This window comes from Brachyistius frenatus, unplaced genomic scaffold (genome assembly GCF_029030835.1).
Source record: "Brachyistius frenatus isolate BFR_SWC_R1_liver_20210118 unplaced genomic scaffold, ASM2903083v1 Contig_285, whole genome shotgun sequence".
Lineage (NCBI taxonomy): Eukaryota > Metazoa > Chordata > Actinopteri > Embiotocidae > Brachyistius > Brachyistius frenatus.
This window is the reverse complement of record NW_027210884.1, coordinates 305,078-319,461: the sequence shown is the minus strand read 5'-3', so window position 1 is coordinate 319,461 and position 14,384 is coordinate 305,078. Positions and strand designations below refer to the sequence as shown.

Genomic DNA, 14,384 nt, shown 5'->3' with positions numbered 1-14,384 from the left:
GCAAGGGCGCCCACCATCGGGAGCAACTCGGGGGTTCGGTGTCTTGCCCGAGGACGCTTCCACGTGTTCAGGAGGATCCGGGGATCGAACCACCGACCTTATAATTAGTAGGGAACCAGCTCTACCATCAGAGCCGCAGCCGCCCCAGACGTGCTTTAGTAATGCCAGGAATATTAGTAAAAGGGATTATTCCGAATATACACGGCATTCATTTATTTTAGTATATTAGTAGCAATAGGTGTTGTTTTATCAAACTCTCTTTCACAGCGGGCGGCAAACCAACACACCTCCTGATGCATTCCCCAATAAAAAAGCCCTAAAACCCATTTCACTACGCTTATATTTCAATAAACCTATTTCATCGTTTATGTCTGCTGCGTTTCATTGTCCATGCTTTGTTCTGGATTTTATGCGAGGCTCCGGTCATTCTCCATGCTTTGCGCTGCAATCTCTGTACTTACATAGGAATTTATAAAAGACAAAGGGCACTGATTCCTAACCAATACTCCAGTCACCTCCATGAGGATCTGCAGCAGCTGGACGCAGCCGCTCAGGAAGGACGTCATGGCTTTGTCTCCCATCCCGACATCCTGCGCACAAATGCACGTGTCGCTTATCTAAATCGATCGTATCAATCTGCAAAGTTACGTTTTCAAACATGTTTGAATCGAAGTTGAACTTACCCTTCGACATAAGCGATCCTTAGGTGCTTTCCCCACCTGCAAACGTCGAGGGTAGAAATGTGATATAATGCCTCACAGATTCTACGAATAGTATACGGTGTTTTTTTATTTTTTTTTATTTTAATTTTTTTTTTTTAGCTTGGGTGTCTACAAAGCACTTTATTCGTGTTCTTTCCTTCACGTTTACCACGCACACACCTCGCAATGCAAGGTTGCTCGCCAACCATCGAGAGCAACTTAACTTGAGGTTCGCGGCTCTACCGTCTGACCCCCCCCCCCCCCCCATTGTATTCTGGATGTGCAGGATTTACCTTCTCCATGAGGAACGCCGCTGCCGAGAAACGCTTGACGATGAACGTGCTCCACATCATTGTAGAAATGCCTGTAAGAAATCAAAACAAACTCCCGATGACATCACTTCTAACTTTCACTTGAAGGAGGGGCACACTGACGGGACTACTGGTGATATAGGACCTTCCTCTCTTGAGGTACCAGCCGAAAAGAACGACATCACTTTCTCCAAATCGTAGATAAGAAGAGGTTACCTTTGGATATTTAAAAACGTACACAAACATATATGCAAGCATGTAAAAAAAAAAAAAAAAAGAAAGCCACTAACCTAGTTGAATATGAGGACTGGAGACCAGCTTCAGATGTTCCACAGCCCAGCACAAATATCGACCCTCCTGTGAAGAGAAGCAGATGTGACGTCAGATTTAAGATCAGATCTGATTGGTTCCTCGTCATCCACGACGTTTGGACTTTGGAAAACCTGCCTTTCCTCTTTAGGGAAACGTCTTTGTGTCGGCAAGTCGTGGTAACATAATAATTAAGAGTGCGGTAGGAAGATAAAAGAGGTCTTTATTTTGTACCAATAATATATATATTTATACTTTTACAGTAGAAGTCTATTCATAGTTTAACAATATACAAACACCTGAAGAAGACGACGAGCCGTTTCTTGGTATTGAACATTAAAACGTACAAATAGCCCCTTTTTGCTGCAAATCCAACAAATTGCCTCCAAGCTGTTGGGCTCTCCTTTCCAATTTGGTGGTGTTTGGCACTCCGACTTCATCCGTACCGTTAAGGCTTATTAAATGTGGTCGGTTGAACATTAGAAGCAAAGCGCCTCAAGTCGAAACGGTTGGTGGCAACTAACTCTGCGCTCGTGTGCCGTCGAACCGTAGCGAGACGAAGGGAGGAGCAGCGAGACGACCTCGTCAAAGAGCACCGGTCAAACCTCGGAGGATGGAAACAGTGTCGGAAGTATTTCCGAAGCGCGACCACCGAATGCTGGATTTTCGGGGGGGGGGGCTGAAAGCTTTGGACAACCCGCGACAAAGATATTTCACAGCTCATCGTCCACACTGACATCAGTAAACTAGACGCAGAAGTTTCACTGGGAGTTTGAAATGATTTTCATGCAGAAGCGACACTGAGAGTTATGCAAAACGACCGGGGTCAGCTCAAACGGCTTTACGATCGCGCATTAACAAACGCGACAAGCCTCGAGTTCACATACGTGTACGTGTGGTTAATGTTGGCGTGTATGCGCACCTCTGGGTCTTTGTTCCACTGCACCACGTATTCCCAGCAGCAGTGGGCGAAGACCAGGTCGGGTGAGAGGGAGTGTGGGAAGCGCCGGCACAGCGCCACCAACAGCTCTGGGAAACGCAGAGGACGGACAGGTTACGTGAAAGGAGTGTACGGGTCGCGATCATCACACTGCTCAGGGGACCGCCGTACGAGTCCACGCAGGTTACCGACGGGATCGGCTGTCGGAGCTCTTTTGACGAGACAGTCAATGTGCAAGTTAAACTGCGTTCACGTCTAAAGTCTCCTCGTCCTCACCGGCCGTCCTGTCCGAGTTCTCGTCGCTCTTCTCCGTCTCATTTCTCTGCTCCTCTTCTCTCTGCTCCGGTTGGTCATCGACGTCGTTATTTTGTCTCGTGCAGAGGATTGCCTTCAGCCGCTCGGGGGCCATGTTTTGCCTGAACACCCACTTGGAGACGCTGTCGGCAATGCCACCTTAACAGAAAGACAAAAAAAAAACACACACAAAAAAAAAGAAAAATGAATGCGTTACCATCACTTACTGAAACTGAAAAAGCCAGATGTAGAGTTGTGGGCGGGAATGAACGTAGCGACAAGAGAACGAGTCAAGGAGGGAAGACGAAAAGGGAAAAAAAAAAAAAAGAGAAAGCGAACTGAAGGAAGTGTGGACGTTTAGAACAAAATCACTGAAACAAATAGTAAAAGAACAAATAACAAAGTGGCACACAGAAAAGTGAAATCCAACTCGGCATGAAATCTCCCTGAGCACGTGTCCATATTGATCTACCTGTGCCTCCCTCCAGCAGTGTTTTGATGGAGCATTGAGCAGTAGCGCCCCCTGCTGTTCCCTGAGGAGGAGGCACCAACAGCAGGGTCTGCAGCACCAGCACGTCCTCCAGCTGGTGAACACACACCACCCACTGCTCCAGCTCCAGTGACACCGCCTCCCACTCTGACTGCAACTGTCACACACACACACACACACACACACACACACACACACACACACACACACACACACACACACACACACACACACACACACACACACACACACACACACACACAACGGCTATTATTGTGGGTAAAATGCTTGACAATATTATGAGGGGAAACATACTACATGTGGTTGTAGCGTTAAGTCATATTAAAAGGGCTGTTGTCAGGTGCATTTCGCCTCTTTACCTTGCTGTCTCCCCGGCTCGTGATGCTCGCCTTAGCAGCACGATGAGCAACCAAAGCGGCCAGCAGAGCGGCGGCAGCATTGTGAGACCCGATGCATGTACAGCGAACTTGCTGCCACCAGGGGGAGATAGATTGCGTGTCCCATGACTCCTCAACTGCACCTGAGAAAAGAGAGCAAGAAGTCTAATACGCTCTTTCGGTGACTTTCATTGGTTGAGACGGTTGGTAACCAAAACCAAAGCCCCTCAATCAAAGACACGCATACAAAAGGGCAAAGCACACACTGCACGACACGAGGACACGTACCATTCATGTTGCTGAGGGCGACAAGTAGAGTGTGTAGGTTTCGAACAATTTCCGCTGGTTTCTGTAGCACCTCCTTTTCCCTTTGCATCCACACGCTCAGCAACAAAGACTTGACAGAAAGAGAAACAGGAGATTTAATACGGGGGGAAAAATGATTCTGAAAACCCGACGGAAATGTGATATTTCTTATTACTATAGATTTCCGAGTACAAGATAAAAGAAACCTCATTTCTATACGACACTTATTGGTCACAGTTCATCAGCCGTCTCATTTCTTTATCTCCTTTTGACATTTTCATCCATTAATCGGAAGCAAACTGCATCCCGATTTCAACCCATTTCATCAACCAGTCTCTTCCTCCATCTTACCAGCAGCTGCTGTGGACTGATGCCGGCCTGTTGCAGCGTGTCACACACTTTACGGAGCGGGCTTTTTCCACAAAGACAACGCCAGAACATAAAGTTTCCTGCAAAGGACACATGAGAGCAAAGTCCCTCAGCCTGGATTTCTGCAACATTCTCACTATGTGTTGCAACTAATTATTTCTGCACATGAAAAGGTTTATTTGTGTGTTTTTCCCTCAACAACCCTCCTAGTGGCTTTCAAAAGTTCCCTCGTGGCTTTTTAAAAAAAAAAAATTTTTTACACCTGTCCTGCTGAAAAGCAAGCACAGCTAAACGTGTCATTGACACACGTGCTCTGAAATGAGTTGCGTCTGTGTTGCTCATGTCAACATGACACCGTGCGACCAGCACACTCTGCAAGTCAGCACTTGGCTTTGAGATTTGATGTCACACGTGATAGGATTCATTTTTGACGCCGTCAGGGTAAAAAGTACCCGTTGGCGTGCTGGGTGAAAAAGTAAAGGCGTGAATGCGCATACTTTGTGTTTGCCATACCTAGCTGGTTCCATTCAGTTTCAGACTTGCGAATCACCTTCAGCTCCCCATCCTCTGCGCATTCCATCTGGGAGAGGAAAACCTGGGGAGCCAGTGGCGAGTCAGGAGAGTCCTGAGCAAAGGAAACGCTGGGTCTCGATGTGAACTGAGCGTAGCGCTGCAAGGTGGGCCCGACGCGGGACAATTCATCCTCTATACCTTCAAGGGAGTCCTGCTGGGCGGGGAGAAAAAAGAAAATTGTCAGTGCATTTGTTCATTATAATTTATGCGGAATAACAATGAGGTTATAGTAGACCACCCTGGTCTGTGTGTGTGTGTGTGTGTGTGTGTGTGTGTGTGCGCGCACGTTTTCAGAGTCGGCTTCAGTGTCTGCAGCGGAGTGCAGCTGATGGATGTCAGTGTAGAGCTGCAGCAGTTTCAGCTGTGAAGAGCAGAGCTGCAGTAACGCAGTGTCCACTTCTTCTGGGTCTGTAACATAAACAAAGAGGAGGGGAAAAAAAAAAAAAAAAAAAACTGGTGACATATTCATGGTATATATAATCAACGTATGAAGCAAGAACTACCTTTCAAAAACACCAAGCTTGAAATTTACCGAACACAAATTTTGGAAACCAGTTGCCGAAACTACAAAATCTCATCTCGAAAAATACGTTTTCGCTTACAAATGAACGTGTACTTTACCTTGTTGCTTCAACGTGTCATTTAAGGCACATGTGATGTTAGTGAGACAGGAGACAGGAGTGTTCTTATTTGCTAACAGAGACTCCAAAGCCTAAAAGCAAAATGCAGAATGGAATTAAGAGTTTTGACTGTTGGGACACACAGTTCACATATATCAGTGTGTCGCTTGATAGTATTTCATCTCGTCTCGCTTCTGTGGCAACCTTCTCTAAACCTCATGTAAATTAGATCTGCGGATTAAATTTGATGTCAAAACCAGCTTCTATCAGGAGTTTTAGCTCAGGTCGATCCCTTCATTTCTTTTGCGATATAATTTTCCTCGATAGAAATATTAAAAAAAAGAATGAAAAATCTTCAATATAATCAATTCCAGGCTTACGTGGCATGCAAAAAAAAAAAAAGAATTCTTTCAAGTTTATTGTAATTCTGTTGTTCAGCTCTTTGGTTAACTTGTGTTGTATATAAATATGCTATTTAAATAAACTGACTCGACTTGTACTGATCTTGGTCATACCTGCATCTTAATGGCAGGGTGTTTGATCTCCAGCAGGACGCTTCTGGCTTCGCTCTCCAAAATATCTAAAAAACAACAACAATAAGACAAAAAAACAGAGTGAAATGTTACTCATCTCATAGACGCATTTCTTACATCGTCATCCAACTCGGACTCTTTGTGTCCCTCACCAGGCGCCACGTCGCTGCTCTTCAGGATCGTGGCCAGCCTCTTCACCAGGTGCATATCTTTGGCGCGTTCGCTCTTCTTGTCACTGAGACGGAAAAGGACGAGAAAGATGCGAGTTGTCGTGGAATTCTAGCAGCCGCCATGTTATTGTGTTACCCTTTTTAAAATAGGATAAGACGAAGAGGTTTAATGATCTTAATAAGGCTCTTGAGTTTAAGGCTTCCAGGTTTCTTTCACTAAAGAAACATACTTTGAATAAACCATAAAACAGGTCATATAGCGGAGGTGTACAATGCAAATATTACTACTACTAACGGCTGTTCCTGCATACAGGAACCACTTAAACACTTTGAGAACACGTCCGCTCGCAATCCTGGAGGTGGAGAAGGCTAATTAAAGTATTCAGGGCGTTTGTTCTTAAATAACTACTTCACAACAGATCTACATCACAAATATATCTCATTAACTTCCTGCTTCTTCTCTCCAATAGTTTTTGCTTATTGTCTGTTGCCTCTCCATTCAGTTCCCTCGCTAGCGTAGTTTCTGTTCTTTCTTTTGCAGATGTCTCGGCCGTGGAGATGCACGTCTCTGCTCTGTGATTGTCGTCTCCACCAGCAGTTCATGTCTTGTATCTCTCTGCTGTCCTTTTTCTCTCTCTGCTCTCCCCTCACCCCAACCGGTGGAGGCAGATGCTCCGCCCACCTCTGAGCCTGGTCCTGTCGGAGGTTTCTTCCTGTTCAGAGGGAGTTTTTCCTTCCCTCTGTTGGAGCTTTTTCTCCCTTAAAGACGAGTTGTTTTTTTCCCCCTCCTAGCTTATGTGGGAATTGTTGAATTGTTGGGTTTCTCTGTATAATGTTGTAAAGTCTTGCTGTAAGGACTTTAATGTATTAAGTGCCATGAAATAACCCGTGTTGTGATTTGGCGCTATGTAAAGAAAATTGAATTGAATTTTCACTGTTTTGTGTACCAACCTAAGGGCCAGGTGAAAGGGGATGTTCACTGTCCTCAGTGCTCCTGTTATGGGATCCAGCAGGCACACCTGTTGGGTGTGGAGCTGCCAGCCCTGACTGGTCACGCTGTTCACACCCATCAGACGGTAGCCGGCATACAGCAACCTGGAAGAGCATGTGTCCATAAGCACGAGTGCACACAAACACCACAAGACACGTTATAGATATTTCAATGTGTACTGCTCCCGTTTGAAGATTTGTAAATATCTCACTGCTTGTGCTTGTGCGGTTTACCAAATCAAACACGTGCTCTTTTGCTTTGAAAAAAAAGTGACCAGCCTCATTGTGCGTACCTGCAGTGTTTGCCCACAGTGAAAGCTCCGACTCGAGGCCCCTGCTGCATCGCCCACACCTCCAGGATTCCCCTGCGGGGGGCGTAGATGACCAGGAACAGAGCATGGCGTCTGGGGAGGGAAGCGGAGGGGGAGAACTCCCGCTCACCCCGCTCCTCTGGAACCTGCAGCCAACCCAACTGGGCGTCTCGGTAACCTGGAAATGAGGTAAATTAATGATAAACATAAACAGTACACAGTATTTTTTTTTTTTTTTTAAAAATCATTTCTTGTGTTTCTGTCTTTGGCTTCAAATCCAATCAAATTTTTCCAAGCTTTAATGGAAACTGCGAGCCTGAACCGAGTTCTGTCTATCTTCCTGTCGCTTTTAACTTTTCGTTGTGCTGGGTTTCCATGCCAACGGTAGTGATGGGTGTCATTTACATCAGCCACCAGGCGATAGCTCTCTTCAAACAGCAGTTCAGTGCTTGTGAACAACAGATTGTGTTTTCTCCGGACATTGGACTGTCAGCGGCAGGCTCACGTGCCTCACAAGCTGTTTTATGTGTGTTCTGTGATTAATGCTGCTGCAACACTGTAATTTCCCTTTAAGGATCAATAAAGTAATAAACGAATCTATCTACTGTATGCTGTTTGTGTAGTACACACTAAACAACTTGATACAACTTGCACATAATGTTTTGTGCTCTTGGACCTGACATCAATACTTCTGGCATGTTCTAATTTTTCACTTTATTTTGAGGTAACTTTTGAGACAAAGAGAAAAGAGAGGATAGCGGATGGTTAAAAAACAAACAAAAAAAACCCTCTACCTTCCAAGTATAGTCCTGTTTACAAAGATCTCTGTATAAAACTCATGTACTCCCTCGTTCATGTTCTTCCCCCTGTCCTTCCCTCTCACCTTTCCACATGCGGGTGGCGATGCCCCTGGCCAAGTCCAGCAGCGTGACTCGACCGAAGTCATCCGTCACTCCGGCCAGCGTGTTGCACGGGGACAGACATATTGTCTCGCCGTGGCGCCGAGAGTCCGGAAGACCGAATCTGGAAGAGAGAGAGTTCAGGTTTAAGGACGGGAGAAGGTCATAAACAAACTTCAGGGTGCCAATATCAATAAGGTGGCGAAGGGGACGTGTATCATAACTGGTACCTGATCCCTAACGGAGTGGCAGCCTCCACCTTCGGCTTATGTTTCTGAACAGCCTCTTCTTCATTCTTGTTTTTGTTCCATCCTAACCACCCACTGAGAGTAAAGGGGGTGGGGGGAGGAGAGAAAAGAAAAAGTGAGCAAGACACAAATATGACGAGACTGACAGCGAAGAGATTAAAGTGCAAAACAATCTTGAGAAAGGAACGATAAAAGAAAACGACCTCCCTGTGGGTAAAGCCGGCATTGAACAGAGGACAGGCTGAAATATTGTTGAGTATTGATTGGGCTGCTTTCTGCCATTACAGCAGGAGAGGACTGTCGACAGAGCGTTCCTCAGAGTTTGGCCACACAGACTGAACAACCCCGATTGTCTTTTAACAATGTACTACTCAAACTGGGCCGCATTAGTTAGCTTTGCCTCATTCCGCAAACTATTACGACCCTTTTCTCAAAAAAACAGTTTTCTTTGACTACTGGTGATCTGAATCGCTTCCGAACTATTATTCTCGCTTATACTCGCACAGTGTGGTTTTACACACACACACACACACACACACACACACACACACACACACACACACACACACACACACACACACACACACACACACACACACACACACCTGGCAGCACTGAAGAGGGCTGACGTGAGTTTACTGGCCACAGCCAGAGCCACGTGGGACAGGAGAGGCTGGGAGCTTCCCTGAAGAGAGGGACACAACAACAACAACAACAAAAAGCTGAATTTACTGTGGAACATCTTTTCCCGTCTCGTCCCTGTAGGTCATTTATGTCGGGGGGAAAAAGAAAGAAACAAAAAAAAACACTCAATGCTTGATATAAATGCACAATTCCGCTGCCTTCGCAGTTAATCGTCCTGGAGAATAAAGATCCTGACAACGCTACATGCGTGTCACACGCTCACCTCTACAGCGTAGTAAAAGCCCGTGTACGGCCCAGCTCCTACGGTGACATACTGGCTCATGGCGGGGGGGTTGCCCTTGACCGAAGCATGAAAGCCCCCGAGGATAGACGCGTTCTTCATTTGGTCAAACACACACAGCGTCATAACGCCTGAAAGCAGAAAGAGAGAGAGAGAGAGAGAGAGAGATAACAGTGAAGGAGTCACTGACTCATTCGAATGAATCACTTCTCACAGCGTGACCAATCTGCACAACATTATCGCCTCTTCTTTATTCGAATATATCCACACACACAAAAAAAAAAAAAAAAAAAAATCGCAAATATTTTGTCAGTACGTCAGACCTGCAATGAAAAAGGTTGCGATGCTTAAGAATGACTTTGTTTCCCCTCAGCCTTGTAATGTCGGGAAGACACATCCAGTCCATCGTAATAGTAGTCAACCTCCAACATGAACAATTCATTATTATTTCTGAAACTGTCTCTTACCCACACTGCTGTGGTCCACAATGGTGTCCATTTCCTGCAGGCCCCACTTCTTATAGGCCAGAGGAGGAGGCTGGATCACATCGCTACCTGCGGCTGCAGCTGTGTGGAAAAAGAAGCTTTTGACGTTAGAAGCAACAACTCCCCAAAAAAAAAAAAAAAAAAAAAAAAGCACAATTTTAAGGACTGCCTTAGCCTATTAAAGGGTCCAGTTCAGGACACACAAACACACAAAAGCAACTACGAGATGCTCAGACACCACTGAAGCTTCGCTACTACCTCTGAAGGCTATAACGTGTGCATATGTGTATGTTAGTTGTACAGTACCGGTGTGTGTCTCCTTAGTATCTGACTGCTTTGTAGCAAACTCTATCCACCCAGCCAGCAAGTGGAAAAACACATGTTCTGTTAATACACTTCACCAATACTGAAACGTTTAATACCAGAACGCATTACTGTTTTGCTCTTCCTCAAATGAACACGCACACAGATGAATCCACCGATCACACACACACACACACACACACACACACACACACACACACACACACACACACACACACACACACACACACACACACACACACACACACACACACACACACACACACAAGTAGCAATACCTCTTGCCACCTGGTTCCTGCAGGCCCGCAGAGACTGGAAGAGACTGAAGCCGTCGATCGTGACCAGAGCAGCGGGGTAGAGGATACTCAGCTCCTCGTGCTGCAGGAGGAGAAAATCAATAATCATTCATTTGCCTGGGAATCATGGTGAGATTCAGTCACAAGCTTTGAAACCAACGAGTGAGTGAACCTTGAGTTTAATTTGTTTAGTTTTTTTTTCCTTTCCAGATATGCGTGTTCCCAGGGCACGAATTTAACTTCTCCCTCAATAAGAATCATAGATTGCGTACGGAGTCTCACAAGGCGCTCTCGTGTCTGCTTTTGATCTTCTCATTTCGTTCTCAGCAGGAAAGTCAATAAGCATACACACCAACAGGTCATACTCGTACTTTTTGAACATAATTCTCCTAAATCATTTTCGACAGGTGTGTCTGGGGTTGTGCGTTACCTGCTCGGTCACTCCGGGATGGCGGGGGATCTCATAAGTGCGACACTTGAGCCTCAGTACGGGGTCCTCATGCAGCAGCTGGGCCAGGAGCAGAACTCCACTCTAGAGAGACACAAATACTGTCAATAGTAAAGTTTTTACAACCGAACCGTACGGCATTGTAGAGAGGAGGCCCAACATGAGCAAATAGCTGGAAGTAAAATCGATCTGCCTCGGCCAGTTGGAGGGAGAAGGAGAGCGAAAAGAACAGCGTAGAAATACGTTCCGATTTATAGACAAAAAATGTGATGGTTTAAATTCCCCCGACAAGCTGAAAAAGTATTGTGTCGCAGAATGCGGTAAGACTGTAGCATACAAAGAGGAAATACTATAAATTAAGGGGGTACCTCTGTATAGAAGCGGACGTGGCCAGATGTGAAGCCCACTACGACACATGTCCAGTCAGGCCGCCCTGTGGAGCTCCTAAACACACACACACACACACACACACACACACACACACACACACACACACACACACACACACACAAAAATGATATATTATGACGTGTATACATACACGCAAGCATTTTCGCTTTTATTTCTCACATATGTAATTCTTACCTCTTTTGGCTGGCCAGAGGGATACAGATGGCGCTGCTCACACACTCTCTGGAGAGAAAAAAAAACGCACAAAGTCTGTAAGGTCAAGTGCTCACACTCGGGTATTATTTTACACTTTGTTCCTCTACTGATGAACAACAATCGCCTTTCAACTACACCTTCCTATATCCTCTGTGACGTTTTTTTTTTGGGGGGGAATCGTAGAATTCAAATTTGTCTCCTGTCTTTTAGTCTTCGATTACACCGTCACTTTCCAACAGCGCTTGTTGTACATACACACAGCACTGCGCAAAAGTTTGAAACACTTCACATGTCGAAATTCTTGTCCATCACATAGTCAAATCAGGCAGAAATCGGACGGAACACAAATTCCTTCTGAACATCGTAGTGTCACACCGGGAATACGTGAAGAGATGGAAGACACCGAGAAGGACTCAATCCACGTTAGAACTGTGGTAAGTTCTCCAAGATGCTTGAAACAACCTAAATGCCAAGTAATGTTGAAAAACTGTGCAAGTGCATCTATAGGAGAAATAGTGCTGTTTTAAAAGACAAAAGGTGGTCACGTGGAATTTGTATTTGATTTAGGCTTTTTCTTTTCACTACACTTTGTATGAAGTCAACTGTTAAAGACACCCTCGGCATTATTTCGGAAACCATCCTCACGCGGGTGCTTTTAACTTTTGCACAGTGCTGCACATTGTTCACCCACGATCGACTCTTCTGTTGTCCGTTGAGCCTTTTTAATTCCTTCTCATGTCAACGTCGTTTCCTCTCACCCTTCTTCGGTGCTGAGGGTTCCAGTCCAAGACACACCCAAAGTCATCTCTTCTCTGCCGCTGTCATCCGTGCGCCACTTGGCTGCAAGAATCAACAAACATGGACAAAAATAACTCGCCGAACTAACCGTACGAGTCCTCTGTGACAAGAGTCGCGTCTGCGTGAATATCTAACCTGAGAGAAAAGCCGCCTTGTGTTCTCGGGCCAGCACTAGCAAGTCGGAGCAGGGCGACAGGGACACAACACAGTCCTGCAGCCAGGGTCCATTCTGCCCCGTGGCTTCCTCCCCCACCTGCAGAGCACGGGGAACAAGTCTTTATATGTGCAAATGATGTCATACACTACAGAGAGTTGTTTGTGGCTTTTGTTTTTGTCAGGAATTCAAATCTCTTGTCTTCCAAATTTTGAAATATGTAATTCCTCCGTGTCTCAGGTGACCGTTGCTGGATATTGTGGGGTAAACGTGAGCATATTAGAATACAGAGTGAACGTCAAATAAAAGACAGACCGTTGCGCCGTGAGTGGATTCCTCCTCTTTGTTATTGCCGGCGTCCCATTCCGACTCCCAGTCGGAGCTGTCCCAAGACAGCTCATTATCTGTCGGGGGAAGAAATGACCGAACAAGAAACTCCAGTCAAAATGTTTTTAGTTTGTGAAGTCAGGCCTGGAGAGAAGCTTGTGCAGGGGGTTAGGACAAAGTGGTCTATCTCTCTGGCTTGGTTTCTTATGGATTATGACACTACATGTAGGGAATGACTGAGAAAATTCTACGTCAAGAAGTTCAATATGACCAGGCGCTGGCTGGCTGCTCCAATCACAGGCTGCGGTTTGAACAATAGGAGCGGCCACAGCTGCTTAAATTAACACGTGCACAGCAGGAATGCAAACGTCCGCCGAGAAAATAAATATAAAATTCAGCAAGAGGGGCATGGCTGAAGAAAGTTGTGCTAGAGAGGCAAATCAAATATTCAAGAGTAGGTGGAAGACATTAAAATCCAGGACAAAACCCCGTTGACATTTATAACGCAATATACCTCGGCGCAAGTGCGTGTGGAGCAGTCAACGTCACTGTGCTGAAAAACTGAGGTGACGACACAGTCTTTGTCAGCCATTAATATGAAATGGCGACTAACGGGGGAGTGTGTGTGTGTGTGTGTGTGTGTGTGTGTGTGTGTGTGTGTGTGTGTGTGTGTGTGTGTGTGTGTGTGTGGCCTGAGTGCAACGAGGTCAGGTGCCCTTCTGTGAGTATGCCCTGCTCTCTCTCTCTTTTGATGAGCATCCTGCAGTGATGCGTTCAGGGGCCTCAGGTGGGGATGACTCATAGCAAAAAAAAAAACACAAAAAAAAGGGCAGGCAGATGATTCCTCCTCCTCCTCCTCCTCCTCCTCCACTCTCTGTGCCCTGCTGGTGTTACAGATGGAGCTCCGTCCTTCATGCACTTTACAAAAGCCTTCAGCTGGTGAATAATACCGGAAACTAAAGTAATGAAGGTGAATAATGTTGACAGTACGTGAACCATCAAACTCACTGCAACAGTAAAGCCACCAGAAACTGCGACTATTTTGTAAACAACTTTTGAACTACTCTTGCAAACTGCTGTTAAATACTTTATATACTTATATCCTGAAGTTACTTGTCTGTTGTTTTATTGCGTGGCTGACCGGACTGCTGTGACGTCATGCTGGTTGTGTCGTTTACCTGTTTGATTCTTCTCTTCGACCGACTCGGTTTTCTGGCTCGGGAACAAGAAGTCACGGACCGTTTTGAGCTCTTGGAGCCTACAAAACTCCAACAAGCTGCAGGACATCCCGTCCCCCGTCCCCGTCCCCCCTCCGTCCCCCCGAAGAAGACAAGGGATGAGCCAGTTAGCCTTTCCTGCTAACAAGTCCAGTCGCGGTAGATCCGACGCCGCTTCGCAGTTTCGGTCCGTTTCTGAGTCCGTGCTGTCGTGTTAACTTTTATGACAGCCTGTCCACAATCTTAAACTGTCCCCTGAAGAAATATTAAGAACAATTTGGTACGCTCATTTTCTCCCGAAATTGTGCAGCTCCCACCCCTAGTCCTGATAATGTTGATGTC

General features: G+C 45.8%; 1 protein-coding gene across 5 annotated transcripts in view; it reads right to left on the bottom strand.

The window, feature by feature from the left end:
* Positions 1-14,384, bottom strand: part of rab3gap2 (RAB3 GTPase activating protein subunit 2 (non-catalytic)) — a 17,011-nt gene extending 2,627 nt beyond the window's left edge. The window contains exons 1-30 of one of the 5 annotated variants that reach the window (XM_069722320.1): positions 14,004-14,384; positions 12,814-12,902; positions 12,480-12,597; positions 12,305-12,386; positions 11,526-11,573; positions 11,309-11,384; positions 10,923-11,024; positions 10,475-10,574; positions 9,855-9,953; positions 9,370-9,518; positions 9,068-9,147; positions 8,445-8,537; positions 8,199-8,338; positions 7,298-7,493; positions 6,966-7,109; positions 5,997-6,079; positions 5,827-5,891; positions 5,313-5,403; positions 4,978-5,099; positions 4,632-4,845; positions 4,101-4,198; positions 3,732-3,840; positions 3,426-3,586; positions 3,028-3,202; positions 2,538-2,714; positions 2,244-2,350; positions 1,303-1,369; positions 995-1,065; positions 684-719; positions 462-590 (exon numbers count right to left, since the gene is read on the bottom strand). In XM_069722320.1, the coding sequence (XP_069578421.1) occupies positions 462-590; positions 684-719; positions 995-1,065; positions 1,303-1,369; positions 2,244-2,350; positions 2,538-2,714; positions 3,028-3,202; positions 3,426-3,586; positions 3,732-3,840; positions 4,101-4,198; positions 4,632-4,845; positions 4,978-5,099; positions 5,313-5,403; positions 5,827-5,891; positions 5,997-6,079; positions 6,966-7,109; positions 7,298-7,493; positions 8,199-8,338; positions 8,445-8,537; positions 9,068-9,147; positions 9,370-9,518; positions 9,855-9,953; positions 10,475-10,574; positions 10,923-11,024; positions 11,309-11,384; positions 11,526-11,573; positions 12,305-12,386; positions 12,480-12,597; positions 12,814-12,902; positions 14,004-14,112 (3,330 nt within the window). In that variant the 5' untranslated portion in view covers positions 14,113-14,384. The remainder of the gene's footprint in view (positions 1-461; positions 591-683; positions 720-994; positions 1,066-1,302; positions 1,370-2,243; positions 2,351-2,537; positions 2,715-3,027; positions 3,203-3,425; positions 3,587-3,731; positions 3,841-4,100; positions 4,199-4,631; positions 4,846-4,977; positions 5,100-5,312; positions 5,404-5,826; positions 5,892-5,996; positions 6,080-6,965; positions 7,110-7,297; positions 7,494-8,198; positions 8,339-8,444; positions 8,538-9,067; positions 9,148-9,369; positions 9,519-9,854; positions 9,954-10,474; positions 10,575-10,922; positions 11,025-11,308; positions 11,385-11,525; positions 11,574-12,304; positions 12,387-12,479; positions 12,598-12,813; positions 12,903-14,003) is intronic. The other 4 variants (XM_069722322.1, XM_069722323.1, XM_069722321.1 and 1 more) reach the window with 4 other exon arrangements.